At 42.0% G+C, this 23,913-nt stretch overlaps 1 protein-coding gene across 2 annotated transcripts; it reads right to left on the bottom strand.

Moving 5' to 3' along the window:
• Positions 1–372: 372 nt before the first annotated feature.
• Positions 373–23,044, bottom strand: nup133 (nucleoporin 133). 2 transcript variants are annotated; one of them, XM_021320181.2, is made up of 26 exons: positions 22,922–23,044; positions 22,740–22,871; positions 21,140–21,255; positions 20,526–20,629; positions 20,169–20,402; positions 19,864–20,034; positions 18,978–19,133; positions 18,221–18,291; positions 16,765–16,912; positions 15,784–15,934; positions 11,809–11,963; positions 11,297–11,388; positions 10,245–10,408; positions 9,228–9,322; positions 8,426–8,650; positions 8,231–8,353; positions 7,970–8,069; positions 7,598–7,861; positions 7,193–7,326; positions 5,138–5,296; positions 4,693–4,828; positions 4,164–4,282; positions 2,649–2,729; positions 2,494–2,558; positions 1,008–1,096; positions 373–628 (listed from the first exon to the last, which is right to left on the bottom strand). In XM_021320181.2, exons 2-26 carry the CDS (start codon positions 22,865–22,867, stop codon positions 492–494), a joined length of 3,417 nt encoding a protein of 1,138 aa, XP_021175856.2. In that variant the 5' UTR covers positions 22,868–22,871; positions 22,922–23,044; the 3' UTR covers positions 373–491. The 2 variants fall into 2 exon arrangements, with proteins under 2 accessions (XP_021175856.2, XP_012725284.2); XM_012869830.3 differs by having other exon boundaries at positions 22,740–23,040.
• Between the last annotated feature and the right edge of the window lie 869 nt (positions 23,045–23,913).

Below are 23,913 nucleotides of genomic sequence, written 5' to 3'. Positions count from 1 at the left end.
ACTCAGTTTCTGAAGCAATAGAAGTAGACCATGTCAGGTTGGTGATAAGCTCAGGAGTCCAGGCCTGTTTATAGCCAACCCTCCATAATCAGTGACAAGGACAGCACGAGTAAACCAAGAGATTTCTGATAAATCTGTCAGACAAGTTTTTACAGTTCATTCAGAGCTTATTTCATAACTTCTGTTCTAGATACTAACTTAAAAAACACTTCTTTTGAATTGGCATACTAGTTTTGTCTGATTCTACATGAAATGTCACTAATCGTTTAAAGACTGTCAGAGTTCACGATTTCTGCGCCTTTCTGAGGAACCAAGGCTCAACTTAGAGAAAAATGCCCCTTCTTTTTGTTTTGTAAAACACATCATTCCAAATCCAGAATTACCAACATATTTATTTAGAAAAAGAGCACAACTCATACAAATCTTGAACATCATTAGAGTATAAAGACAAACAGAAGCACGACGAGCTTTACTGCGAGAAAAAGCAGTCATCACATCTGAGCCTGAAGGTAATGTTCATAGTTGGCTCGAAGGACAAATTCAAAGTAGGGCTTTGATTTCAAAGTGCTCAACTCGTCTTGTTCCAGCAGCTCTTTCACATCAGGCAGGTATGTCTGCAGGGGAACACCTGGAAGACAGGGCCAATGGGAGGTCTTTGACTCGCGTTTCTCCACAAGAACATGTTTAATACAGGAACAGTCTGGATTCATTGTGAATTCATTTACTGATGAGCTATTTCTACCTTTATTTATTTGCATCAAAACTACACATTCATCCAACGCTGTGATCTATAGTCTACAGTTACAGATAGATTAACTTTTCAAGTGACTTTTTGCTAAAGGTTTTAAGATTCCTGTATCTAATGCACATCACTTGGGAGTTTTAGATGATATCAGATCAACCTGAATTTATTTAAATATCTGGACAAATGTAGAGCTTTGATATGTTATTTACATCAAAAGTAGGGATTCTGCCATTTTCTAATAAACTAACTCAATGTGTCTCACCTTCTTGAATGAGTTTTAGGAGGATCTTGACAAAGATGCTGTCTTTAGCTGCTTCCAGAGGATCGTCGTTCCCGTCAGCAGAGGACCAGCTGAAACAAGGCAGTGTGAAAGTTTACATACTAAAACAATATTTTAACGTTAGCAGTCAGTTCCCAAAGAAAATTGGGCAAAGAATTCCAAGATTCCAAGTTTTAAAAACCTGACAGAACCTTACGATCACTAGGGGGCAGTAAAAGCAAGCTGTGGCCATCTTAAAAGCTTCTGACAGACATACATTCCTTCTTGTTGTTTAGAGCACTACTTAAAAATGAAAAGTGCATTTCAGTCTGAGTAGCTGGGATAACAACAGTATGAAGGGTCATTCATTTTGTGAACATAGGAGTGAAATCATAATTTCATGTTGTCTGGAACTTTCTTGCTTGTAATTGTGTCGTTTCTTTTAATGATGATGCGTCCTACTTTTACAGTGTCCTTGAGTGTTTTGAAAGGCTCTTGAAATAAAATGTATTATTATTATTATTATTATTATTATTATTATTATTATTATTATTATTATTATAATAGCAAGGCGGGAAAAGTCATCCATGTTGGTTAGAGTGCGTTTCTGAAAATTGGAGTAAAACCGGTTGTTCTAGTCATTGGTCAGAATAACTGCACACTTTGGTTAAAACGTTGACTGGTGAGGAGGGAACATATGAAGAGATATAACATTTTTAGGAATTGTGAAGCATGGCACTTTCAGGTCAAGATTCCTCATGTCAAAATCCCACTGAAATGATCCCCAACCCACCAAGAGAGAGAGATAAATCTTCAAGCAGTTTAGACAGAAAAATGCAGAACCTGACATTTCTTTCAACCACCAAACAGAACATGTTATAGTAATGTGATGTTTCTTTAATAGTAAAATACAAGCTATTCTTGTATAAGAAATAAACTAAGTGATTCAACTTTTGATTAGGAGTACAGCTTATTACTATTACAACAGCAATGATGGGAGATAGAGTTAAAAGTGGTGTCATGGGGGCCAGCGGCTCACACTTCAAGGCAGAGGTTATACACTGCATTCAAGTAAAATTAGTGTCTCTTCAAAATATGTTTTACTCCAAATTTAGTCATCTACAGAAATGACCCAAATCAGAGTTAACAATCTAAAGTACTGAGTAACTTCCCAATGTGTGACTTATTAATTTTCTGAAATGATGTAATCAGACAAAAGTATATATCTAAAAATAGATGTTAGAAGAAAAATTTGGATATGTTAAATTTTCTTTTGAGACAAACACAAGAATTCAAAAAGTGTGGCTGTGTTTCAGTGTGTTTGGGTAAACCAGGGTTGTTCTTCACTCTGAGCCATGTAATCTAAGTAGTCATGTCTTCTGATGCCCTACATTGTGTTGGCATTAAGGAAAATCAACCACAACCTGCTTATTCAAACCTCTCAGCCATTATTTGAATGAAATCAGAGGGTAAAGGTCAAAACTCTTACTCGTCCCTCCTGAGCGCTTTGCTGAAGATTTCACACTTCAGAGAATCGATGTCCACAGAATCGTCCTGAAACACAGCCCCAGAAAACTATTTATAAGAGCCGATTTAAACCAATTTAAACCAAGAGCCAGAGCTTCAAAGGAAACAGGAAGGCACCTCATCGATGTACTCCAGCAGGTCCAAAGCTTTTTTGAAGTCATACTCGTTGGCTTGCCTGTTGTCATCACAGATGTACAGCTGGAGGGGAGGACATAATCAGAATAAACCATTAACTAGAAAACTGTGTCAACTAGAAGAATCTAGAAAGTGCATCTATGTAAATAAACACTGACAACACAGAGTTTCCTACATCTTATTTACACTGACTGCCTTAACTGGAGTCAGTCTTTGGACAGTGACACAGTTGGATCCAGTCTGGTATACGAGATTCATTCAGTTCTGGGATTATTTCTTTCACTTACAGCGCTTAGCAAAACTAAGCCTTTTTGAACGTTTTCTCACATCAAAACAAAACCACAACATTCGGTGTATTTCAATAAGATTTTATGACACACCAGCAAAAAGTAGTGTGTGATGGAGAAATGTAAAGACAATAAAAGATTCAATTTGTGTCACAAATAAAAAAAAAAAAAGGTGCAGCACATACTGTATGTACAGAGTAAACATGGCAGAAACTGAACTGGTCAGATGGGACTAAAACTAAACTTATTGCTCTAAATTGAAGATGTTAAATGTGTTAGACCCCACAACAGCCTGAAAAGCAACTCCCCAAACATGATGATACGTGGTGGTGGCAGTATCATGGTGTGGGGGCTGCTTTATTTAGCAGGGCCAGGCAAAGTGGTCAGAGATGATGTGAAGATGGATGGAGTTAAATACAGAGTGACATGGAGAAAAACACAAGGAGCTGCAAAATGATTTGACACTGAGGTGGAGGTTCATCTTCCAGCTGGACAATGACCCATAACATGCCACACATGCCATGTAAAGGTTTAGATTAAAGCATATTCATGGGTTACAATGGCCTAGTCAAAGTCCTGATTTAAATCTACTCTAGAATACTCTTTGTGGAACTTTCCAAATTTGTCTGGGGTAGAGATATGCTTTTACATGGGGGTGAGTGACACCTTAAAACTGCTGTTCACAGATACTCACCATCCAATCTGGCAAAGCTTTAGCTATTTTGCAAAGAGCATCATTTCCTGACTCTAGAAGTGCAAAGCTGGTAGAGACATACTGCTTAAAGGTTCTCCAAAGTACTGACTCACAGGGCTGAATACAAACACATGCTACAATTTTCTGACCTTCACTAGTAAGAAAACTTTAAATCTCCCACTTTGTCATTTTCATTCCACTTTACACTGATGCACAACGATGTGTGCTGTAATTGCAAAAAATCCAAATGATTTACATTCACTGTTATTGGAGCTAATGTGAAATGTTCATGGGGTTTAAATGCACAACAGAGCTGTTAGGTAACTGTAGGATCCGCTGTATTTACAGCTTCCTAAGTCATGCTAAATGAGCCTGAGCATTAGAAATGTTCTGTTGCTGACGTTGCACATTTATAGCCTGCATTCATCTTGCTGCAGACTGGCGGTAATACCAGGAGTGGACTGGGTCTGGTAGGCACCTGATGCTGGATGACAGTGGTGTGATCAGTGTGGTTACCTCTATGAGGTTTTGAGCGCTGAGCAGAGGCATGGTGTCGGGGTTCTGCTGTTTCTCCTCCAGGAGGCGCCTGGGGAGAGTCTCCTGGTGCAGCAGGAAGCGCTCCTGCTCCACAATATCTGAATCAGGCCAAGAAATGATGCCATCCGTTAGAGGTCAAAAAGCTTCAAGTTCCATCGTTATAGTTTGTTTCTCTGGAATTTTAGGAACAATACAAATATTGTAAAATGTTCTTTCTTCTTGCAGATTGAATCCAAAAAGAAATGCGTCTACACTGTCAGAGCTGTAGTCCTGACATGTGTGGTCAGGAAATCCTTAAGTGACCGGAGCTGAAGCATCTGGAGGACAACACATGGCCCTTGTTCGCTAACACAGCCCTATTTACCATCCCAGGGAGCAGCCATCTTCCCTGTAGCTTACGAACACACAAAAAGAATGAACCCACAGAAAACAAGAGATCTCGGTTCTAAACAGATCGAGCCTAAACCTGTGACCTGTAGGATCCTGTCTTAGGAAAACAGAATTTTACCATCGACTTGTTTGCTGAGCTTGTCCTGAGGCAGGTCTGAGGCCAGCGCAGTCAGTTTACTGAGAGCCAGCAGCGTCTTCTTCTTTACAAAGTAGCGTGTTTCTTTGTTGGCTTGACTGTAGAGAGTCCTGTGGGCCTGCACATGTTGGTGGAGCAAAGTTAGATCACACAGAAAATTAACTACAAATGTGTACAAAAAGATTCTTTAAAACAGACATATGTATTAACGATGCACCAATAAGAAAAGCTTTTGGCCGATTTTGGTATCAGATAGTAATATTGCTTTCAGGCGGATAATTGATATCTATTGATATTAAATGCATTTCATGTCTGTCATGTCCCTTTTTATCTCCCTGCTGCTTTGACACAGTGAAACAACAAGCACAGGGCAGAGACTGCTCAGACAGGAATCCATCATGTGCGCACAGAACCGTGTGTTGCGTACGTTCTGGTAGTCGTTCATGTAGATGAAGTGAACCCAGCTGAGGTGTTGGTGAGACTGCAGGAAGCTGGCCAGCTGCTGGTGCTGCACGGCGGCCTGGGACAGCAGCTTCCCCCTCTTTCCTTTCTCCATGTACCAACGGAACAGGAAGTCATCAAAGTTCTAACAAACACAACGGATAAAGGAAGAGTTTGTTTAAATAAACAGGATGGCGAAGATTTGATTTTCTACACTCCCAGATAAATCAAGCTAATAATTATATCAAATTTATTTTGTAAATGTAGTAGACCACCACATAGGTCATGTAAGGTTACCTTTCCTCGATAAAAATGGCTATCTGTTGTCCTTTATAAAACAAATAAAATAATCTTGTTAATGTTATTTTTACAACACTGTCAGGGTTTCTGCTACATATAAATGATCACGGCACACCATCAAGGGCAAAATAAAAGCCGTTACACCTTCAGTTTGAAATGAACTTAAATATCATGAACCGTTTAAATGTGCTTTATTTTGAAAAGCAACAGCACCTGCTCCTTCTTCCTGTCTGGCTGTGAAGCTGGCCACTGGCTACCACACAGTGAGCTGCTCTTAGGAGGGATGGAGAACTACAGTCCTGTGTTGCCCCTTTATTGTCTTTGTTGCTATATTTAGTGACTTTTAAGACCCCTCAAGCGGCTTTCTTTAAAAAAGTTACTAGCAACAAGTCTAGTGACTTTTTCTGTTAATGGGAACTTTCCATGAAAGCACCAATGGAAAGCTGCTGTGAGGCCGTTCCTACTTCCCTCAGCGCTGTCTCACAGGCACACCACAGCTGCTGCTGCCTTGTACTGAAAGCCTTGCAGGCAGTCAGACCAAAGAGAGTAGAGAGGAGACCCAACCCACTCTGTTTTAAAATGAATCATGCAACATGCAAAGCAAGAAATAAATATGATGTTAATATAGTTTTTAAAAGTAGTCCATTTTGTCTCTGAAACTGCTGCACTAACACAATGCCCTGAATTTGATTCACACAGCTTCAATCTCTTATTTACCTCCTTTACTTTGTGGGCCTCTGACAACTGCCTTTTTAGTAAAGTTAGTTTTATGCAGTGTGGATTCAGGCCATGTATTAAAATTCATAAAATCATTTCATAAAGGTCATTTGTAGTTCCAAACACATTTAATCACTGTTTTAAATCATTTTTCTTTGAAAAAGCTTCTTAGTCCTACAACATGGATAACAAATCTATGGACAAATATGCAAATCAGATGATGAAATCATCCATAACTCTCCAATTCCATAACCAACGACAGAAAACAGCCTTCAGGCCACATCCCTTAGAAGCAACAACAATCAACACATCACCGGGTGACAGCTTTTAAATGAAGGAAGGACAAAAGTAACAAAGGAAAGAACAATATTTGTGATGAGAGGGAAGGCAGGACATCAGGAAGGAAGACCAGGGCATGCTTGGGAGAGGGAGTTAGGAAAGCTGCCCTCAAGTAAAGGAACTTTAAAAAGGCAGGAAGGAAAGGAAGGAAGCAAGGAAAGATGGAAGGGTCCTTCCTTCAATATTTAGACAACAGAATAGGGAGAAAGGTATAAATATATCCATTTTCCATGCTTTCTATAAATATTTGTAGTGTTATTTTCAGATCTGGAAAAAAATAGAATTCCATTTCTTAATTTTCAAAACTGCCTTTGAACCCTAGACACAGACCATTTCTCACACAGCATTTATTGTGCAAATGTGCCCCCAGAAAATGGGGAAGGCTCACTGCTGTTTTACCTCACTGAAAGAGAGAGAAAAATCCCACTGGTTCAACTACTAAACGGTCATGTTAACACAATATGTGACATTCTCACTATGTGTTCAAATACCAGAGCTCTACGGCAGGAGTGGCAAAGACGTGGTGCGGGGAGAGCAGCAACATTCAGCAGAACTTTTCATACTGATTGGGTGAAGCGACACCTAGTGCCCGCCTACCGACGGTCGGTTTCAGCCAATCAGGGTAGCAGATGAAAATGTAAGCAGCAGCTGTCATGTGGTAGGAGCTGGTTCTGTAATGGTCTACCTGGTCAGCGAACTTAGCCACGTAGTGCTGCAGGCGGCTCTGGTTGTCGGTTTGCTCACACATCTGGACCAGGATGTCGAAGTCGCAGTACTTCTCAGCCAGCGCAGCAACCCACTGATACTGCCCGAGCTCCACTGCAACACGCGGAGAACACACAGAGTCACCCCCCCACCATGAAACACTCATAGATGCTGGGCTCCTGGTATAGAAGTCAGGCTAGGAACAGTTAGTGACATTATAGCCGCTGTTCTAGAGCCAACAGGCAAGTATAATAAATGTGACTATAAAAATATATAATAGTTTTAGATCAGAGAAGCATTAGTGGCTCAATTTGCTTAAAGAAACATTCAAACGTTTAAAAACAAGTTATCAACAAGCTTTCATGGTAGAGATTACTAAGCTTACGCAGGGGGCTGAGCAGCTCTGAGCGCCGCTGGCTGTACTCCATCTCCAAGGTGTCGTAGCGCTCCTGTTGGGTCCCCAGGGCTCCTTGCTTTTGTAGAGAGGATAGCTGGGCCACAAAGCCACCCAGGTAGATGTCCAGCAGCGCCACCAGCTGCTCGCACAGGACACTGCGTAACTCCGAGTCAGCGTGTGGGTAGACTGAGTGCAGGATGATTTCATGCTGGTGGGAAATGATGGTGCGAACGCCTCCTACACCACCGGATGCTGCAGGAAAGAAGAGGTGGTGGTGGGGGGGGGGGGGGGGTAAATAATTCAGCCTTGTTTAATGTTAATTCAAAGATGCTGTGGTTGCTAGAGCAGCAGGTATATTACCTGTCCATGGAATATATTCAGGCTCTGCAGCTGCGTTTTCTGAAGCTCTGTACATGAAGGCTTTTGTTTCTCTGTACTGACCTGCAGCCTGAAGCACGTCCTACACACACACACACACACACACACACACACACACACACACACACACACACACACACACACGCACACACGTTTTCATACATCATTCCACCTTCAGTCAGCATTATCCAAGCCGGGGTTTTCATTCTTTCCCCTTCTTGGCACAGTGAATATAGACTTTACCTTGAGAATGGTGTTAACTGTGAGGACAGCCTCAGCCCACTCCATGGAGTCCACTGGATTCTCCTTCAGGATCCGCTCCTCCTCCTCGACCAGACCGTCAAACAACAGGGAGATCTGAGACACCTGTGAGAGCGCCAGCTGATGGATTAAACGGCTGGCAGACATGTCGATCACAGCAACAGCTCAGACACAGACCTCCCTGAAGAAGACATCGGCTGCTGTGAGGCTAGGGGGCACGGGGGTGTTGCTCCTCTGCAGAGTGATGTTGATGGCTCGGTTCACCAGCTCAGCGTGTTTGTTGTGGTGGTTCTTCAGCACCATGGCCGCTTGCAGCTTCTCAGCGTGCTCACATAACAGCAGGCGTGTTGCCATGGGATACGATCTCACGGTCACCTGGCTGAGCCGGTCCAGCAGACCCACCTGAGGAGGAGCGGGTGGTCAAACAAGACTTTAGACTTTAAAACCAGCATTTCATTTTTGCTTAATTTGAAATTTCCATCCCTACTTTTTATTATACTTACAGACATTATAGATTAGTAAAAAAAAAATCTAAGAATTAAGAATGAAACTTAATAAATCTGGCAGTAAAAACTTCTCCTGGTAATAGTTTTGTTTTAGAAAGCTTTACTTTTACTTTTTCCTCAAATTCCTAATAAGACACTTATGGCCATTTTCCACGGGCTCCACCCGCTTTGTGAGCAATTCTATTACAGTTTTTTCCCCTACAGGACTGGCCTTTTTTTGTCCCTCCTCAGGAGGTACTACGACCGGAGCGGAGTAGAGCTGAAATGTGATGTGAGCAGACTGTTCACTGATTGGCTGAGGGACGAGGAGGAGAAACCAGGTTTTCACAGAGGAAGTCCAGAGAAAAGTTGCACAGAGGGAAAGAAAAGGAGCTAGAGAGGATGAAAGAGGAAGCTGGACTCCTAATGGTGAGATCAGGGAGCAGACGGCCATCAGGGAAGGAAGGTAAACTGTCCTGAACACGTGTTAATACCTGGAGCAGGAAGTCCATGAAGCAACAATGAGCCTTCATCTTGTCTTCCAGCTGGTGGAGGATGATGAGGGATGTGAGAGGAAAACCAACAGTCTCTGAAATAACCAAAGAAAGAAAGCTGAATTAATACAAATCTGGGCCTGACACTGATGGGAGCTAAGTCTTAGTACAGATTATATTCTAAATCCTATCTCAGCCTTCTAAACAGGACCATGAAATCCCTACTACTGAGGCGAGTCATCAGGCTGTCATCATGTTCCTTACAAGAGACTCAGTAAAACATCTAGCATATATTTCATACATGGTGAGAGGTTGACTGTTTGCTGACTTATGCTGCGTTCAGAGCAAACGCCTTTTGAGCATCAGGGCTTCTGGTTTACACGCGGTCTATGGTGGACGTGTCTCTAGGAGCATCTAGAGGTCCTGCGGTGCGTTTCACCCGTTGGGAGCGGCGTATTTGGAGCTTTGCAGCTGGACGCAGAGCGTCACCCAATCAGAGACTCCGCCAAGTGACGTAGTGGCAGACTTTCCAACGGGACGGAAGGACCATGAAAACCAGGAAGTCGACAATGGAGGACAAGCTCATTACTGCTGTTTATGCCCCTCCTATTATCTATGGTCAGGCGAGCTATTACTACAGAGACAGTAAAGGACCTTTCCTGGAGGAGGATCAGCAACGATCTCAGGTGAGTTATCAAAACTTCTACCCCAGTAAAAAATTTCCTGCATTTAAAGAAAAGAACAGGTTAGCTCCTCCCAACTTTGCTGACACTTGGCACAAGTTGAGGCATTGGACGCCTTTTCCATGCTCAAACCGCGTTTGGTCTGAATGCACCATCATTTACTGAGCTACTGTGTTTTCCCTGAAAACTGCTGGAACCCTCTGTACTCTGAGGGGACACGTAGTGCTGAGTATCATCATCACCAAACTGATCATCCTAAATCATCAGCTCACTGTTTTCTTTCTGTTCAGGTATTATTTGGTAGTAAGCATGCCAGCTGATCTCCACTCCTCACCACCAGGGACAGACTCAGCCCAGCGAGGGTCTGAAGCTGGGTAATCATCCACCAGTTCCAGGTCGATCTGAACCACAATGCTGTCCAGCTCAGCTCCTTCCTCTCCATCACCGTCAGCAGGAAACAGGTCATCTGTTAACGTCTGAGCTCCAACCAGATCCTTACTGAAGAAGAGCAAAAGGCAAAGATTTCTTTTACAGCAGTCATAAGGCTGTTGGTTGATGACTGAACATCTAGAATCATTATGCAGTGCTTCCCCTAGTTTTGGCTGGGAGGGTGAACATTACCATAGTGCTGCTTTGTTTTCGGGCCGTTGCTAAGATTTTTCTTCCACTTAGCTTTCCATCAATACCACAGAATACAGCTTTATACGAGCAGCCTGCTGCTGTCTTTCTTAACCTCTCTTTTTATCCATCTTTCTGTCTCTCTTTTTGTTTCTGTCCCTATCGTGTACACTTATACAAGGTTATATTTTAAAGGCTATCTCCCATTCATTCTTCCTTCCTACTTGATTCAATGAAAATCTCTTTCAAATCTAGATCTGCCAGAGTTAATAATATTTTTGAGCGTAACTCTATTCAATTTTTATTACATTGGGGATCTGCTTCTGATCCATTCATGGGGTCTATAATGTGTTTTCCAGTTGACTCAGGAAGGTTGATTTTTTGTTTCCAAAGAAAAGACTCTTGGTGACTTTTGGGTCATTTTGTCGGCGGGGCGCCTCCCTTGTAGAACGGTAGGGGAAACACTGTTATGGAACTACGTTTACTTTATTTAACACAAACAGACCTCCATTTATTAATAAAGAGAGAGCTCATTTGAATTTTTTTTTTTTTTTTTTTTATTTATCCTTTATTTAACCAGGTTTTACCCATTGAGATTAAAAATCTCTTTTGCAAGGGAGACCTGGCCAAGATAGGCATCAAAATTACATCACATCATTACATACGTAGAAGAAGAAAACTTATATCTCCGCACATTTAACACACATTTGATCTGAAACAAAAAGGTCTATATTTGGCTCATAAAAAGGAAGAAATAGTTGATCATACCGACAAAACTGCAGGAAGGCTGTCTTCAGCAGTTTGGTTTTATCCTCCTGGGCAATCAGCTCTGATCTGGTTGGTGTTTCCATCGCAGAAATCTAAAAAAAGTGAAATCAAAGGAATGATTATATGGTTTAATGCTATTTTATCTAGTTCAGGTTTCCTTTTTCCTAACTGGTGTTCCATGTCTTAAACTGGGACAAGTAAAGTGTTTGTACAGGCTTTTTTTTTCAATTGAGGTTCTGTGACTATTATTATTGGACATTTCCACAGTGGTTCCACCATCAGAGTGGTGGAACCACCGAGCTAGTCAGACCTCCAGCTTGTGAGGTTTCTTCTACTCTGCTGAAGCATTTCATACTTTTGAAGTTACTTAGAAAAAACATAAATGGTTAAACAACTACCGAACCTGGAAATAAGAGGAACATGCTAGGCTTGATGCTTCAGCTGACCTCCTTAGGTGTAATCCTTCAGTGCTATCAATCATTTGTGCTGCAGATGGACCTTTGCTGTTTTACCTCTGGTGCTGCAGCCAGGGAAGAGCACAGCGAGTCCTCCATGGTCTCCGGCAGGATGGAGGCACTCTCTCTGCCCACCACTGCTATCAGACCACTGTTCTGGGAGAAGAACACCGGCAGGTTGGCGCAGCAGCCTCCTCCATGTATAATATCACCTGAACAGACGCAGTTCAACATGTAGGAAGTTATGAAACTGACATTTTACATCTGCATATACCAATGGCTACTTGCTATCCTATGCCTTAATGGTGCCATGGGAAGAGGGATGCGAGGAAGTCTCATCGTTACAAAGAACTGGTGCAGGACTGCAGGGATGAGGGTTGGCAGACATGGTTGTACCCAGTGGAGATTGGATGTAGAGGTTTCTGAGCTGATTCAGCTTGGAAAGTTTTGATAGCAGAGGGGTTGACAGGAAGTGAGAGAAAACGAGCAGCTCAAAGATTGGACGAGGCAGCAGAGAGAGACTCCTGGAGCTAGCAGCCAGGATGGAGTAGTGGCTGGCCATCACTGCTGACCCGTTACCAGGAGAGTGTTATGGTTAAGGCTCGAAACGCTTGATGATTGTTAGTAACCATCTGATGACACACCTCCTGGCTGATGGCTCTGGTCATGGTAGACGACTGAAGGAGAGGCATCTTTTGATTTAAATAATCGGCAATCCTCGAGGGACATTTAACCAGAATGTATAAAATAGGTAAAACTTGTTCCTACACAGCAATGGTAAATGGCTTGTACTTGTATCAAGTCTGACGACCCCAAAGACTTTTACACTACAGTAATTTACCCATTGTCACAAACATTCACACCCTGACGGAGCTGAGCTATGTTAGCGGGTGAGTGACTGAGATGGTCGGAGCAGGTTGCAGGATGAATTCCTTATCACTTGTGCCACTCCATATGATGAAACCAAATTTTATTTACCATTTATGCATTTCAATTAAAAAATAGTGGACATTAAATATAACATTTTTGTTACAACAATAATTAACCTAAAAAGTCACAATTTATGTCAAGTTTTTTTAAAAAGCCTGATGACAGAGGGGGGAAAGGGTCCTCCAGAAATGCTCAGCACTGTGTTCCGGGCTTCCAGCAGTGTTGTCATGTCCGCTTATTAACAGCAACTTTGGGCTTGTTCATTTACAGTGTTTACAAGGTAGCGATAATAGAGCTGGTTTCTTGGTTCTCTCACAATAACATGAGTGGTTTCCTGGCGACTTGCATAATTTTTTTCTAAAAAACAGCTGCCTGAGCATAGAGGGATAGAATATTATTCTTAAATGCTTCCACTACCATGTAAATTTTAAATATCATTTATCCTGAACTAAGACAGCTATCCCCTCAAACGCTGCACACGTTTGTCACGTGCCATCTGTGCATGCAGCCCCCTTTGTCTGGAGACGTGTGAGACAGACTGAGTGACAGGCGTTGGTTATTGGTTAGCATTAGCTTCCCTAAATTTACTATTTATCATCGGTTTAGGATGAACAAGTAATAGTGACACCAAGTGGTGTTAAACACTAGGCTGCTGCTGTTGAATTTTTACTTACACGGGATAGGGATTTGATGTTATATTCTGTTCTATTTCCAGATGTTTTGGAAACCTTGGGAACTTTCATATGATTGGACTCAGGAACCAGGAAGCAAACACAGCCTACACACTGCACTGAAGTCGTTCCGGACCGTACATCTAAGTTTGAAAGGAGAAAAACTTAACTAAGACATTGTTGATGGAGAGGACTGATTGTTTATAGGGAATGTTACTTCCATCCCAGGTAACAAATGACAATGATTTGGGTTGGTTTTACAGCAAATATCTTACTCATTGTTCCTTTAACAGTAGCGAAGCTAATATTTTTGTTTCTGGAATATGAGTTTGCGAAGCTAACTTTCTGGTTAGCTGTCTCTGCCACTGTCTTAAAAGCCATTCAGGATTTACAGCCATTCCCTAAAAAGCAAGGATGTCAGTCAACATGGTTTTCCCTGTTTTTATGAGTACCTATTACCATCTAATGTAGAACAGATTACTGGATCAATGTGTGCTTCTGTGCTTTTTTGTCTGTCTTGTTGTGTCTCTGCTCTGTCTTCTGTAACCCCAGTCGGTCGAGGCAGATGACCGTTCATACTGAGCCCGGTTCTGCCGGAGGCTTTCCTTCCCGTTAATGGGGAGTTTTTCTTCCCACTGTCGCTTCATGCTTGCTCAGTATGAGGGATTGCAGCAAAGCCATGTACAATGCAGACGACTCTCCCTGTGGCTCTACGCTTCCCCAGGAGTGAATGCTGCTTGTCGGGACTTTGATGCAATCAACTGGTTTCCTTATATAGGACATTTTTGACCAATCTGTATAATCTGACCCAATCTGTATAATATGATTGAACTTGATTTTGTAAAGTGCCTTGAGATGACATGTTTCATGATTTGGCGCTATATAAATAAAATTGAATTGAATTTAATTGAATTACACCTGGTCTGGCGTTCTGTTAACTGTGACATCATCCAGAGAAGACGGCTCACCCGCTACTACCATCTAATGTAGAACAGATTACTAGATCAATGTGTGCTTCTGTGCTTTTTTGTCTCTCTTGTTGTGTCTCTGCTCTGTCTTCTGTAACCCCAGTCGGTCGAGGCAGATGACCGTTCATACTGAGCCCGGTTCTGCCGGAGGTTTTCCTTCCCGTTAATGGGGAGTTTTTCTTTCCACTGTCGCTTCATGCTTGCTCAGTATGAGGGATTGCAGCAAAGCCATGTACAATGCAGACGACTCTCCCTGTGGCTCTACGCTTCTCCAGGAGTGAATGCTGCTTGTCGGGACTTTGATGCAATCAACTGGTTCCCTTATGTAGGAAATTTTTGACCAATCTGTATAATCTGATTGATTTTGACTTTGTAAAGTGCCTCGAGATGACATGTTTCATGAATGCGGTACCGCGCACGTGACGTCACCGTCTCAAGAGCAACGCCCCTTTTGCCGCTTAGGTAGGGCATACAGGAGAGAACGCATACAGGAGAGAACGCACGGATAACAGATATGACCGACTTTACAGCCGTTAAACTTTCCCAAGACGATGTCCCAGGCACACGGATTACTGGCCGAACTGTCGAAGAACACACCAACCTTCAGATCAAACGATGGCTTGAGGTTCGAGGGCTTAAAAAGACTGGAAAACTGGCCGAGTTGATGAACGGTAAGCTTTGTTTTTTTTTCCTGCGCGGCGATCATGGCAGCGTCGGCCGTTTTTTTTGTTGTTGTTGTTTGTAATCACCGTCCAGGAATGGGTATATGTTTAATGTTTGTCTCATTTGAAATGTTTTTGAGTAAGCTATCCTGGTAGCAGGCTATCATGTTAGCGCCTGCTACCATGATAGCCTATATGCGATCATGGTAGCAGGCGCTACTTTATTAACATGTCGGCCACCAAAATACTCTTACCTTGACTTGATGTCGCTGGAATTGGGTCAGGATGTTCTTCGGTTGTGCCCTTTCCTCCGACAAAATGCTTGCTACATATGTACTTGAATTTGGTAACTTTTTCCGGGTTGAACTGTTGTGTAGGCCGACCGCCCCGGTGTTCCAAGCGCACAGATTTCTCCTTGGCAGTCTTGAAGAAAACATCCTTCATATGCGGCCGATCAGCGTACCTCGAGTCGCTGTTGCACGTTCCATAGCAACAATGTTTAAAAACCATGGTCTTAGATTTGGAAAAAGCAGTCGTTTACCGAGTAAAACCAAGGGTAACGCACGTCTCTTTTACAGCAAAACAGCGGCGGACTATGCAAGCTTGCCCTACTGCGTACCACGTGATGTGACGTCATCGTGACGTTGTGTTTCTAAAAATAGCTCGCGCGCGGTACCGCATTGGCGCTATATAAATAAAATTTAATTGAACTGAATATTACCTTTCAGTTGGATTTTTTTTTTCTAAGTCTATGGGTTAAACGTGTGAGACGAAACAAAACACCAAAGACAAGAGTGTTACCTGGTGAGTTAAAGCTAATTTTCTCATCTGGTAGCGCCGCCCTGCTGGTGCCTGTTGAGCAGGCGGACACCATCGCCTTGTTGTACAGAAGGGCGGTAGTGCCAGGTGGATCGGGCAGCACAAAGTGTGTGGCCTGCAGGTCTTCCTCACTCTGAGGAAATCACACAGCATAGAAAAACAGAAGGGATTTAAATGTGAACATCCCATCAATTTAAAATGTGCTCTACACCTCTCTCAGGAGTACATTAGGAGTGTAAACAGCTGGCAACTCTGGGCTCAGCTGGAAGGCGTGCATGAGTACACAGAGAGAAAGCTCATAGTTTAGCTCTATACAGCATCCTGTCAGCTCTGCATGGTGTGTCCCATCTCCTTCGCAGAAACAGCTTCTTATTCTTAAATGTTGCGTTTTTAATCAGAGGTTAGCTTGTGAGGCTTCTTCTACTCTGCTGAAGCATTTCATACTTTTGAAGTTACTTAAAAAAACAAATGGTTAAAATGTTCTTGTTTTGACAAATGTATGTTATGAAATGTATAAATATATCAAGAACACATTCATACCAAACCAGCAAGTTGTGCTATTAGCGTAGCAGATGAGCGGACAATACCTGTGCTTGAGACGTGCTACACTCCTACCAGTAACCATCTGAAATAATAGACACCACTATGGAGAACACAATACTGCTGCAGAGTAGAAATGGCAGGAGTGCCCACAGGAAGTAAACTCCTATTCCACAAATGATGCTTACAGATATCTATAAACAATTTCAATAATAAAAGTGTATTTTTATTGAGGAAACTAGCTGAAATCTTATCCAGTGTTTAATCAGCGAGTATCACCCAATTTTTTTCTATTGCAAAGTGACTGAGGAAAGTGAAGACAAATTTATCCTTCTGACGGGCACATGTTCCTACCAGCATTTACACACAAAATCCTCAATCATTAGCTGAACTAAACTGGCCTGAGACCTGATGGGCACTGACCTGGAATGGACAGCTATACTTAGTCACTTCAACGTTGAACTGGTCACAGATGGTGCCTCCTGACTCCTGCAGGGTGACCAGGCAGAAATACGCCAGGCATGGAGTATCTGATGGATGCCAGGCAGCAGCCAAAATCACCAGGCCCAGTCTGAAAGAGCAAACTGGTCTTAGAAGAGCTGCAAAACAGTCAATGACGACAACCCCCCCCCAATCCATTAATATTAACAATTCAGCTTTTAATCGCTTAACATTTTATTTACCCTTCAAAAATATGCTGAAGGCTCCTTTATATTAGCTGAAAGCATTTAGTATGTAAATAAATGAGAATTAAACTTGAGAAGTCTTGTAAACCAGCATTCATTAGGAGGTATTCATGTGGTCATTGTTGTGAAGCTACAGATAGCATGAACAGATTGGTATGAGCCACTAACATCCATAATAATCCACCAACATCATAGACCCACCTCCAGCCATCGGTGTTGGGCGCTCTGCTGCTGTTTAGCATTACTGTGAGACATTAACACTAAAGAATAAAAACTTTAAAAAATCATTCTAAAATACAAATAATGTTGGCATTATTGTATATGCAAGAATGTTCTGAATATTTTTAAGGGTACAATAATCTACTGAGTTATATATGTGAATCCCAGACGAGGCTGAGCTGATAAGTAAGGCCCAGCCTCTCTCTGCCTGGAGATTATCTGCTCTGCTCCATAGTTTGCCTTACAGAGTTTAAATTTAGGGTTTCATGATGAAGTTTTTGCTTCAGCCAGAGTAAGAATAATGATAAGGAATTTGAAGCACAAACCCGCAGAGTTTTGACAACTCAATGAAAAATCATTTGTATAGGTTGGATATTAGATATCCTTGCTGTGCTGATTTGGTGGAATGATCTTTGAGTTAGATCCAGAGGATCCTTCAGCTTTCAGTTTGTGTAGAATGAGAGAAAGCCTGGCTAAATCTGTGGGTCTGATTTCAATTATTAAATACATCGAACCCGGCTGTGTGTAGAAAACTGAAGTATCCTTTTCTTTCTCCTTCAGGTGTGCTTTACGGTTTGTAAATAGTATAATGATATTTCAGTTTAACCCAGTCTGCTCATGGTGGTCCTGAGTATTACTGTGGTCACACTTCAGTTGTACTTGTCCCTGTACTTCCTCAGCGAAACCCAATGCTCCAAGAACTTTAATAAAATACCGGTTTGCAGACATAAAAAAATCTGAATGTAAATCATGGCAAAGCTTTTTCCAACAAATCTGTTAGAGAGAAAATAGAAAAAAAAGTTGAAATAGGTGCAGTAACCTGGTGGAACAAGGCTGTACGGATGTTTTTGTTGTTTAGTTGCATTTAACTCAACATAAATCACGTTAAAGTTGGATTGAAATGATTTCTCATCATCAGCCCTACTTTATTTATTCTCACTCAGACCCATCCACAGAAAGATGAAAGCACTCACTGGCTGAACTTCATATCCAGGTATGTGACATTTGCTCCCTCCTTCAGTTCCTCGTAGTTGCTCTCTGACCCCTGGTGAAAAGAATTCAGTCACATTTTCAGGGAGAGGAATTTTTGGTCCAATCAAGCAGCTACATATACTCTAAGAAGAGCATAAAGCAATGCTATTGAAGCTTTAGTTTCTATTCTGTTACAGCCCTGAGGTCTACACATTAGGGGTTAAATTAGTTCCTTACATTTTATCCTGGAATAGCAAACATAATGTTATGAGAGTTAGTGACTGAGTGGCACATTTGAAACAGTCATTTTCTTTATTGTAACTGCAGCTGAACACGTGAGGTGGAGGTGAATCACCAACCAGATCCCTTCTAGCTCAGGTCACACAGCGATGCTCTCACACCAACTAGTGTCGTCATGGTAATACAACGGGCCACATGTCTTAGCTGTCTGAAGTCAGTTTTAATGTTTCACATGTATGAACTCCTCTGAATTCATCATCAAATAAACAACTGTGGATGAAATGTATTTTAATCAAAATACTTTGGGACTGATAAAACTTGATCTGCAGTAGTTAGGTATGAGATGGGCTGTTTATGGGGACAAAATGAGAGTATCAGACAAAGAAGCAATGTGTGGGTATGAAAAACTAAGGTGATGATAACTGACCTGGAGCCACAGAGGACAACAGACTAACGGTTATACAACAATTGTTTGAGTCTATTTTCAGCCGCTTCAGTGCGATACATCTTCATACTGACCCAGATTGAATCCACGATGCTCTCAGTCAGAGCTTTCCTGGTGTCCCAGCTGTACAACTGGTGCTCGGTGCTGTCGTCCACCTCCCACTTACTCACAGTGGAACTGGTCAGAGAGTACAGGCAGCTGGTTCCTTCCACCCACAGCACACTGTGGAGCTGTGGAAATAGTTTCAAGTTGAGAGATTTCCCACAAGGAGGCCTTTCTGCTAACCAAAGCAGTGGACTCTCAGCCAGGTCAATGCATTTCTAACGTTTAACTAATGATGCTAGAGATTTTTTTGGTTTCATGGTTTTGCCTTGTGCTTGTTTGCATTAATTAACCCACTGAATCATAAAATTCAGCAGAACCCGAGCCACAATTCCAAAAGGCACGCTAACCCCTTACAAAAATCAACATTGGGACATGGTGGCGGCGGCATCATGCTCTAGACTTACTAATTTTTAAGATAAGAGTATTTTTCTCTCTATGTGGATTCAGATTGTGATTGTTTAGTGGATACTATTGAATTAGCTGTTTGGTTGGTTAATAAAGCCTCATTATGGCTGCAGCCTCTGTTAATCTCACTGCATGGCAGCAGGACTGGGGTACAGAGTATTTTATCCACAACTGAATTAAAAAAATGCTTAAAAAACAAGATTAATCCTGGTTTGTTCTTTTTATTCCTACTTTTATCATAAGCCTCAGAAAAACACATGTATTGAGAAGCTGGGAATCCAAGACCAATTAAAATGTTTGTGCTCCAGCAATGAACCCAAACCAGCCAGTTCATTTAAAGATTGCTTCCTTTCAGGCAATGTTATTTGTGTGCAGAACATATCTAGTTGACCTACATCTACCTGGAATTGGCATTTCAAAATGAAGCCAAACTCTAAGAAGTCGACTCACCACGTCGTCAGCTGGAGGGGAGAGGATGCCGAACAGGCTGGACACACGGCGTCCGATACCAGACAGCATCCCCTGACCCTGCTGCAGAGCTCGATACTGCAGCTTCCCTGAAGAGTCTGCCCTCGCTCTTAGCAGCTGGTTCTTCACAGACGATAAGACGAAGCTTCCACCCTGAGAGGACAACGTGAAGACAGCAGCAGAAGGTCAGAAGTGGCCTCAGCTTAGACATTAAAAAGATTTATGAAATGTTAAATACAATAAATTTCAGATTCAATCTGACTTTTATTTGTGGACAATATACTGACTCTGAGAGCAACAACAAAGTTGCAGAGGTCCCCCAGGTTGACGTCACACTCTGTGTAGGTGCCTTCGTGCGCCAGGCTTGGCCAGAAGCGAGCCCTCCCTTCTGCAGCCACGGCCAGGACAGAGATGGACTGAACAGCGGCCGCCTCCAGAGGGGTCGCAGAGGTCAGAGCCACCAGGCCCGCCGTGTAGGTGTACTCACTGCTGGGCAGCTGCAGCTCTTTGCAGACGGACAGCTGGAGGAAAACAGTTTTCCTTTCACTTGCATCTGAACCAGAGAACTTTTCTTCATCTACATCAGCAAGGATTATTTAAGCATTTGTCTTTCATTTGAACAGTAAACGTTTCCTTTATGCTACCTTGGCTACAGCAGTCTGGCAGATCTTCCAGATAATCAGTCTCTCTCCACAAACCATCCAGGCCCAGCCGCTCTCATTCACGTTTACTGAGATTGGGTCATCAGCTAGGAGGAGCGGCAGCAAAACATGACATTTAATAATAGTGACGCACCATCAGGCCTAATCAGCAGGTCAAGCATGAATAAACATGTTTATTAAAGCATCAAATGTAAAAAGTTGTATTCATGTCAGTCAGGATATGCATCGGTAACAGCTGGCGCTTTGCTTTGAGTTTAGCAACAACAGATGAAGGTCAGAGATGTAAACTTTGAAGCAGAAATTTGGACAAGCTTTTTTTCCCCCTGCTGGATTAAAAAAATACTACGTCTACCAAGTAGCTTTTATGGCTAATGTTTGTAAAGTTTGTTTTAATTTCACAAATAAATGATACAAACATTCCTTAAAAAGAAATTAATAATCACTCAAAATTAGATCTAAAACATGACAACTTCAAAGAAAGCATAAATCGCTATCTGCTATTAGGCCTTAATATCACATCGGTTTGATTAATGGCCCTCTGACTACATAGTGACAACAGAACATCCCACAACACGCAGAGCATCACCCCCTCTCACCATCAGCCATGGTCAGAGCCTCCATCACTTTGACTGGCAGCGCCGAGCCAAACGGCATCACATCATAGTGAACGGTCTCTGTGGCTGTGTGGTTCTGCACTCGGGACGACGTCGACCTGACGGGGAGAGATCGGCCGCATCAAGACGGGAATTTTAGCATCGTCAGCAGAATGCATCTTTTTATCGTGAGGCAAATAAGATAAACAAGGGTTGCAAGAGTAGGTGAAGAGACAAAAAGACACGCAGAAAATGAGTGTTAATATTATTAAATGAAAGAGTGCAGTGTGGTCCAATAACTAGGCAAGCTGTGGTGTGTCACTTGATGCGGTGATTAAAACAATGATACTCGGCAATAAATTATAACAGCTAAAATAACAGGAGGAAAAATAACTTCCTGAATAGCATAATACCAATAATAATAATAATACGTATAGGATGATTATAATTATAAAGTATGAGTAGCAAAAATACGTGAAAAAGTAAATTGACAAGATAAAAAACAAGTACGTGAGTAAAATTAGGAAAAGGTTAGCGGTGATTTTATTCAATTCCTCTTTTCTTCTTGGCCACTCGAGACTGTCGGCTCCTTTTAAGGTAAGATCTACATTTATTTTGGCATACAGGCTTATTACCATCCCTCTGCATCAATCTTCTGGTATCAGGCTAACTGTTCATTAGCAGTGGTGCTGCACAGCCGAATGTTACTGAGAACATTGTTTAGGTTAGTTTATTACCTGAAGTATCAGCAACACTTTGTTCGTGGACTCCAAATGGCCAGAGAGAAATTACTCTTTTAGAAAGTACTGCTGCTGAGCTAAGAATGGAGGCTGTTCTATGTGAGACACTGCAGAAGAAACCCAGAACCTCTGTTATGATAAGGGACGTCGCTCTACAGTCCACCATTGTTCCATTTTTCTTTAGATCACCTGGAAGGAACCTCCGTCCAGCTTTGACTTTAGATGTCTGTTCTTCTTCTTCTTTGTCTCTCTGCTGTGTGCTTTGCGCTGCTACTGTACCTGGCATCCTCCTGCAGGTTTCATCAGTGTGTGTTGAGTTGCCGTGGTAACTGCACCACTTTGGTGTCCCCTTTTGTCTGCAGTCTCCCGCAATATGGCCACAGCTGTAACAGGTCCCCGATGTACCGTCCACCTTCATTACCTTGTCTGACTTTGGTTTGTTGTCAGACTTTTCCGGCTCTTCATAACTTCTGAGCTTTCCTTTGCATTCCAGGAATGATAATTCTTCGCTGCTCAGTGCGGCGTGGATGGCAAAAAGCTTGTATGACTCAGGGAGTCCCTTTAAAATCATAGCTATCATCAGTCCATCACTGACCACCTCTTTAGCATTTCTTAGGGCAGTCGCCGCCTTCTCATCTGGTATGATGTAATCTGTTAGTTTCTTCGTGTTCTTTCTTAAGTGAGGATAACTCTGTACAGGACAATGATCCTGGGCAATTCTGCGACAACATTCGTAAAGGAAATGCTGCATAGCATAACAAAGTGCCCTTAAAACTAAACCTAGACTACTGTAAAGCAGTTCTAATAAAATTTCAAACATATCTATTTACATAAAAGTCTGTGTTTAGTTTGCGCCCACTCACCTCGGCGTCATAGGCGTCCTGCGCGGGGAAAACATGAGCCCAGCAGCCGCCCCGGAGACGCTCTTCCTCCCTGGGGTTCTGCCCTGCTGCCTGCGGCCGGAGACCGGAGTGTTCCGGGGGCTAAACATGTCTGCGCCTGGACTCCGACCTGCTCAACAGTCGATAAAGAGCTTCTGCTGTCTTCACACCAAGGAGCAGGCTGAGGAAATCCGCACAGAAAACTGCTAAAGACAGACGAAGTCACACCGCACCACAACTGTCTATCTACAAACAACGCGCGGTTGGGTCGCGACGATTTGACGTCACCATACAACAACGACGTGAACAGAACAGAGAGCCCTCTAGTGGCCGTGACAGGAACTCACATGCTGTGAAGGCTCGCTGCAAAGGGACCTAGGGTCCATCTCAACTATCAACAACAAAAAGTGAAACAAAAACATAAAAAGTGAAATCATTACACTTAGAGTAATAGAAAACATGATTTAATGTTTTCTTAACATAACATTCAAAACATATCTTTATGCAAGAGTATGGATCAATTAAATAGGACGGGAAATATACTGCTCAAAAAAATAAAGGGAACACTTGGTAACATTGCGTTGTCTAAGTGTTCCCTTTACTTTTTTGAGCAGTATATATAAATATCCACAAAACAGACAACCATGATTTTTATATCTATTTTTCCAAATTAAAATCACTAAAACTAAAATGTGTTTTTTTCCCCTGCCAACTCAACAATAAACTAAGGATGCAATTTTACAAATAGATAAATAAATAAGATGTTCAAAATTTTGTGGAAAAGGGATGTGTAAACAGTGAAAACCTTAAAAATGTCTGCACGTTCGCCTCATTAAGGCAACCAGTCACCAAATTGTTTTGGGCTTCATTCAAAAAATATGTCAATTCTCAGAGCAGGAAGAAGGAGGATTTGGGTCACTCATTCTATTAAATTGCTTCCTATATTTAGCCATATATTGTATTAATCATGATCAGATTCTTGTCAAAATATGCTTTTGATTAAAAATCACTAGATAGCTGTGGTCCTATTCACGTTGAAATTAAAGAGATCGCAATATACAAGGCTATTAATGAATGAATCCTTTGCGTTGTATCATTGTAGAACAATAAATGTATTTCTATTCTAACATTTTCCATTGCAAGAATATTTTAATTT

This window comes from Fundulus heteroclitus, chromosome 5 (assembly GCF_011125445.2).
Source record: "Fundulus heteroclitus isolate FHET01 chromosome 5, MU-UCD_Fhet_4.1, whole genome shotgun sequence".
Lineage (NCBI taxonomy): Eukaryota > Metazoa > Chordata > Actinopteri > Cyprinodontiformes > Fundulidae > Fundulus > Fundulus heteroclitus.
Note: the sequence above shows the minus strand (reverse complement) of the source record. Positions and strands in the feature narration are given on the sequence as shown.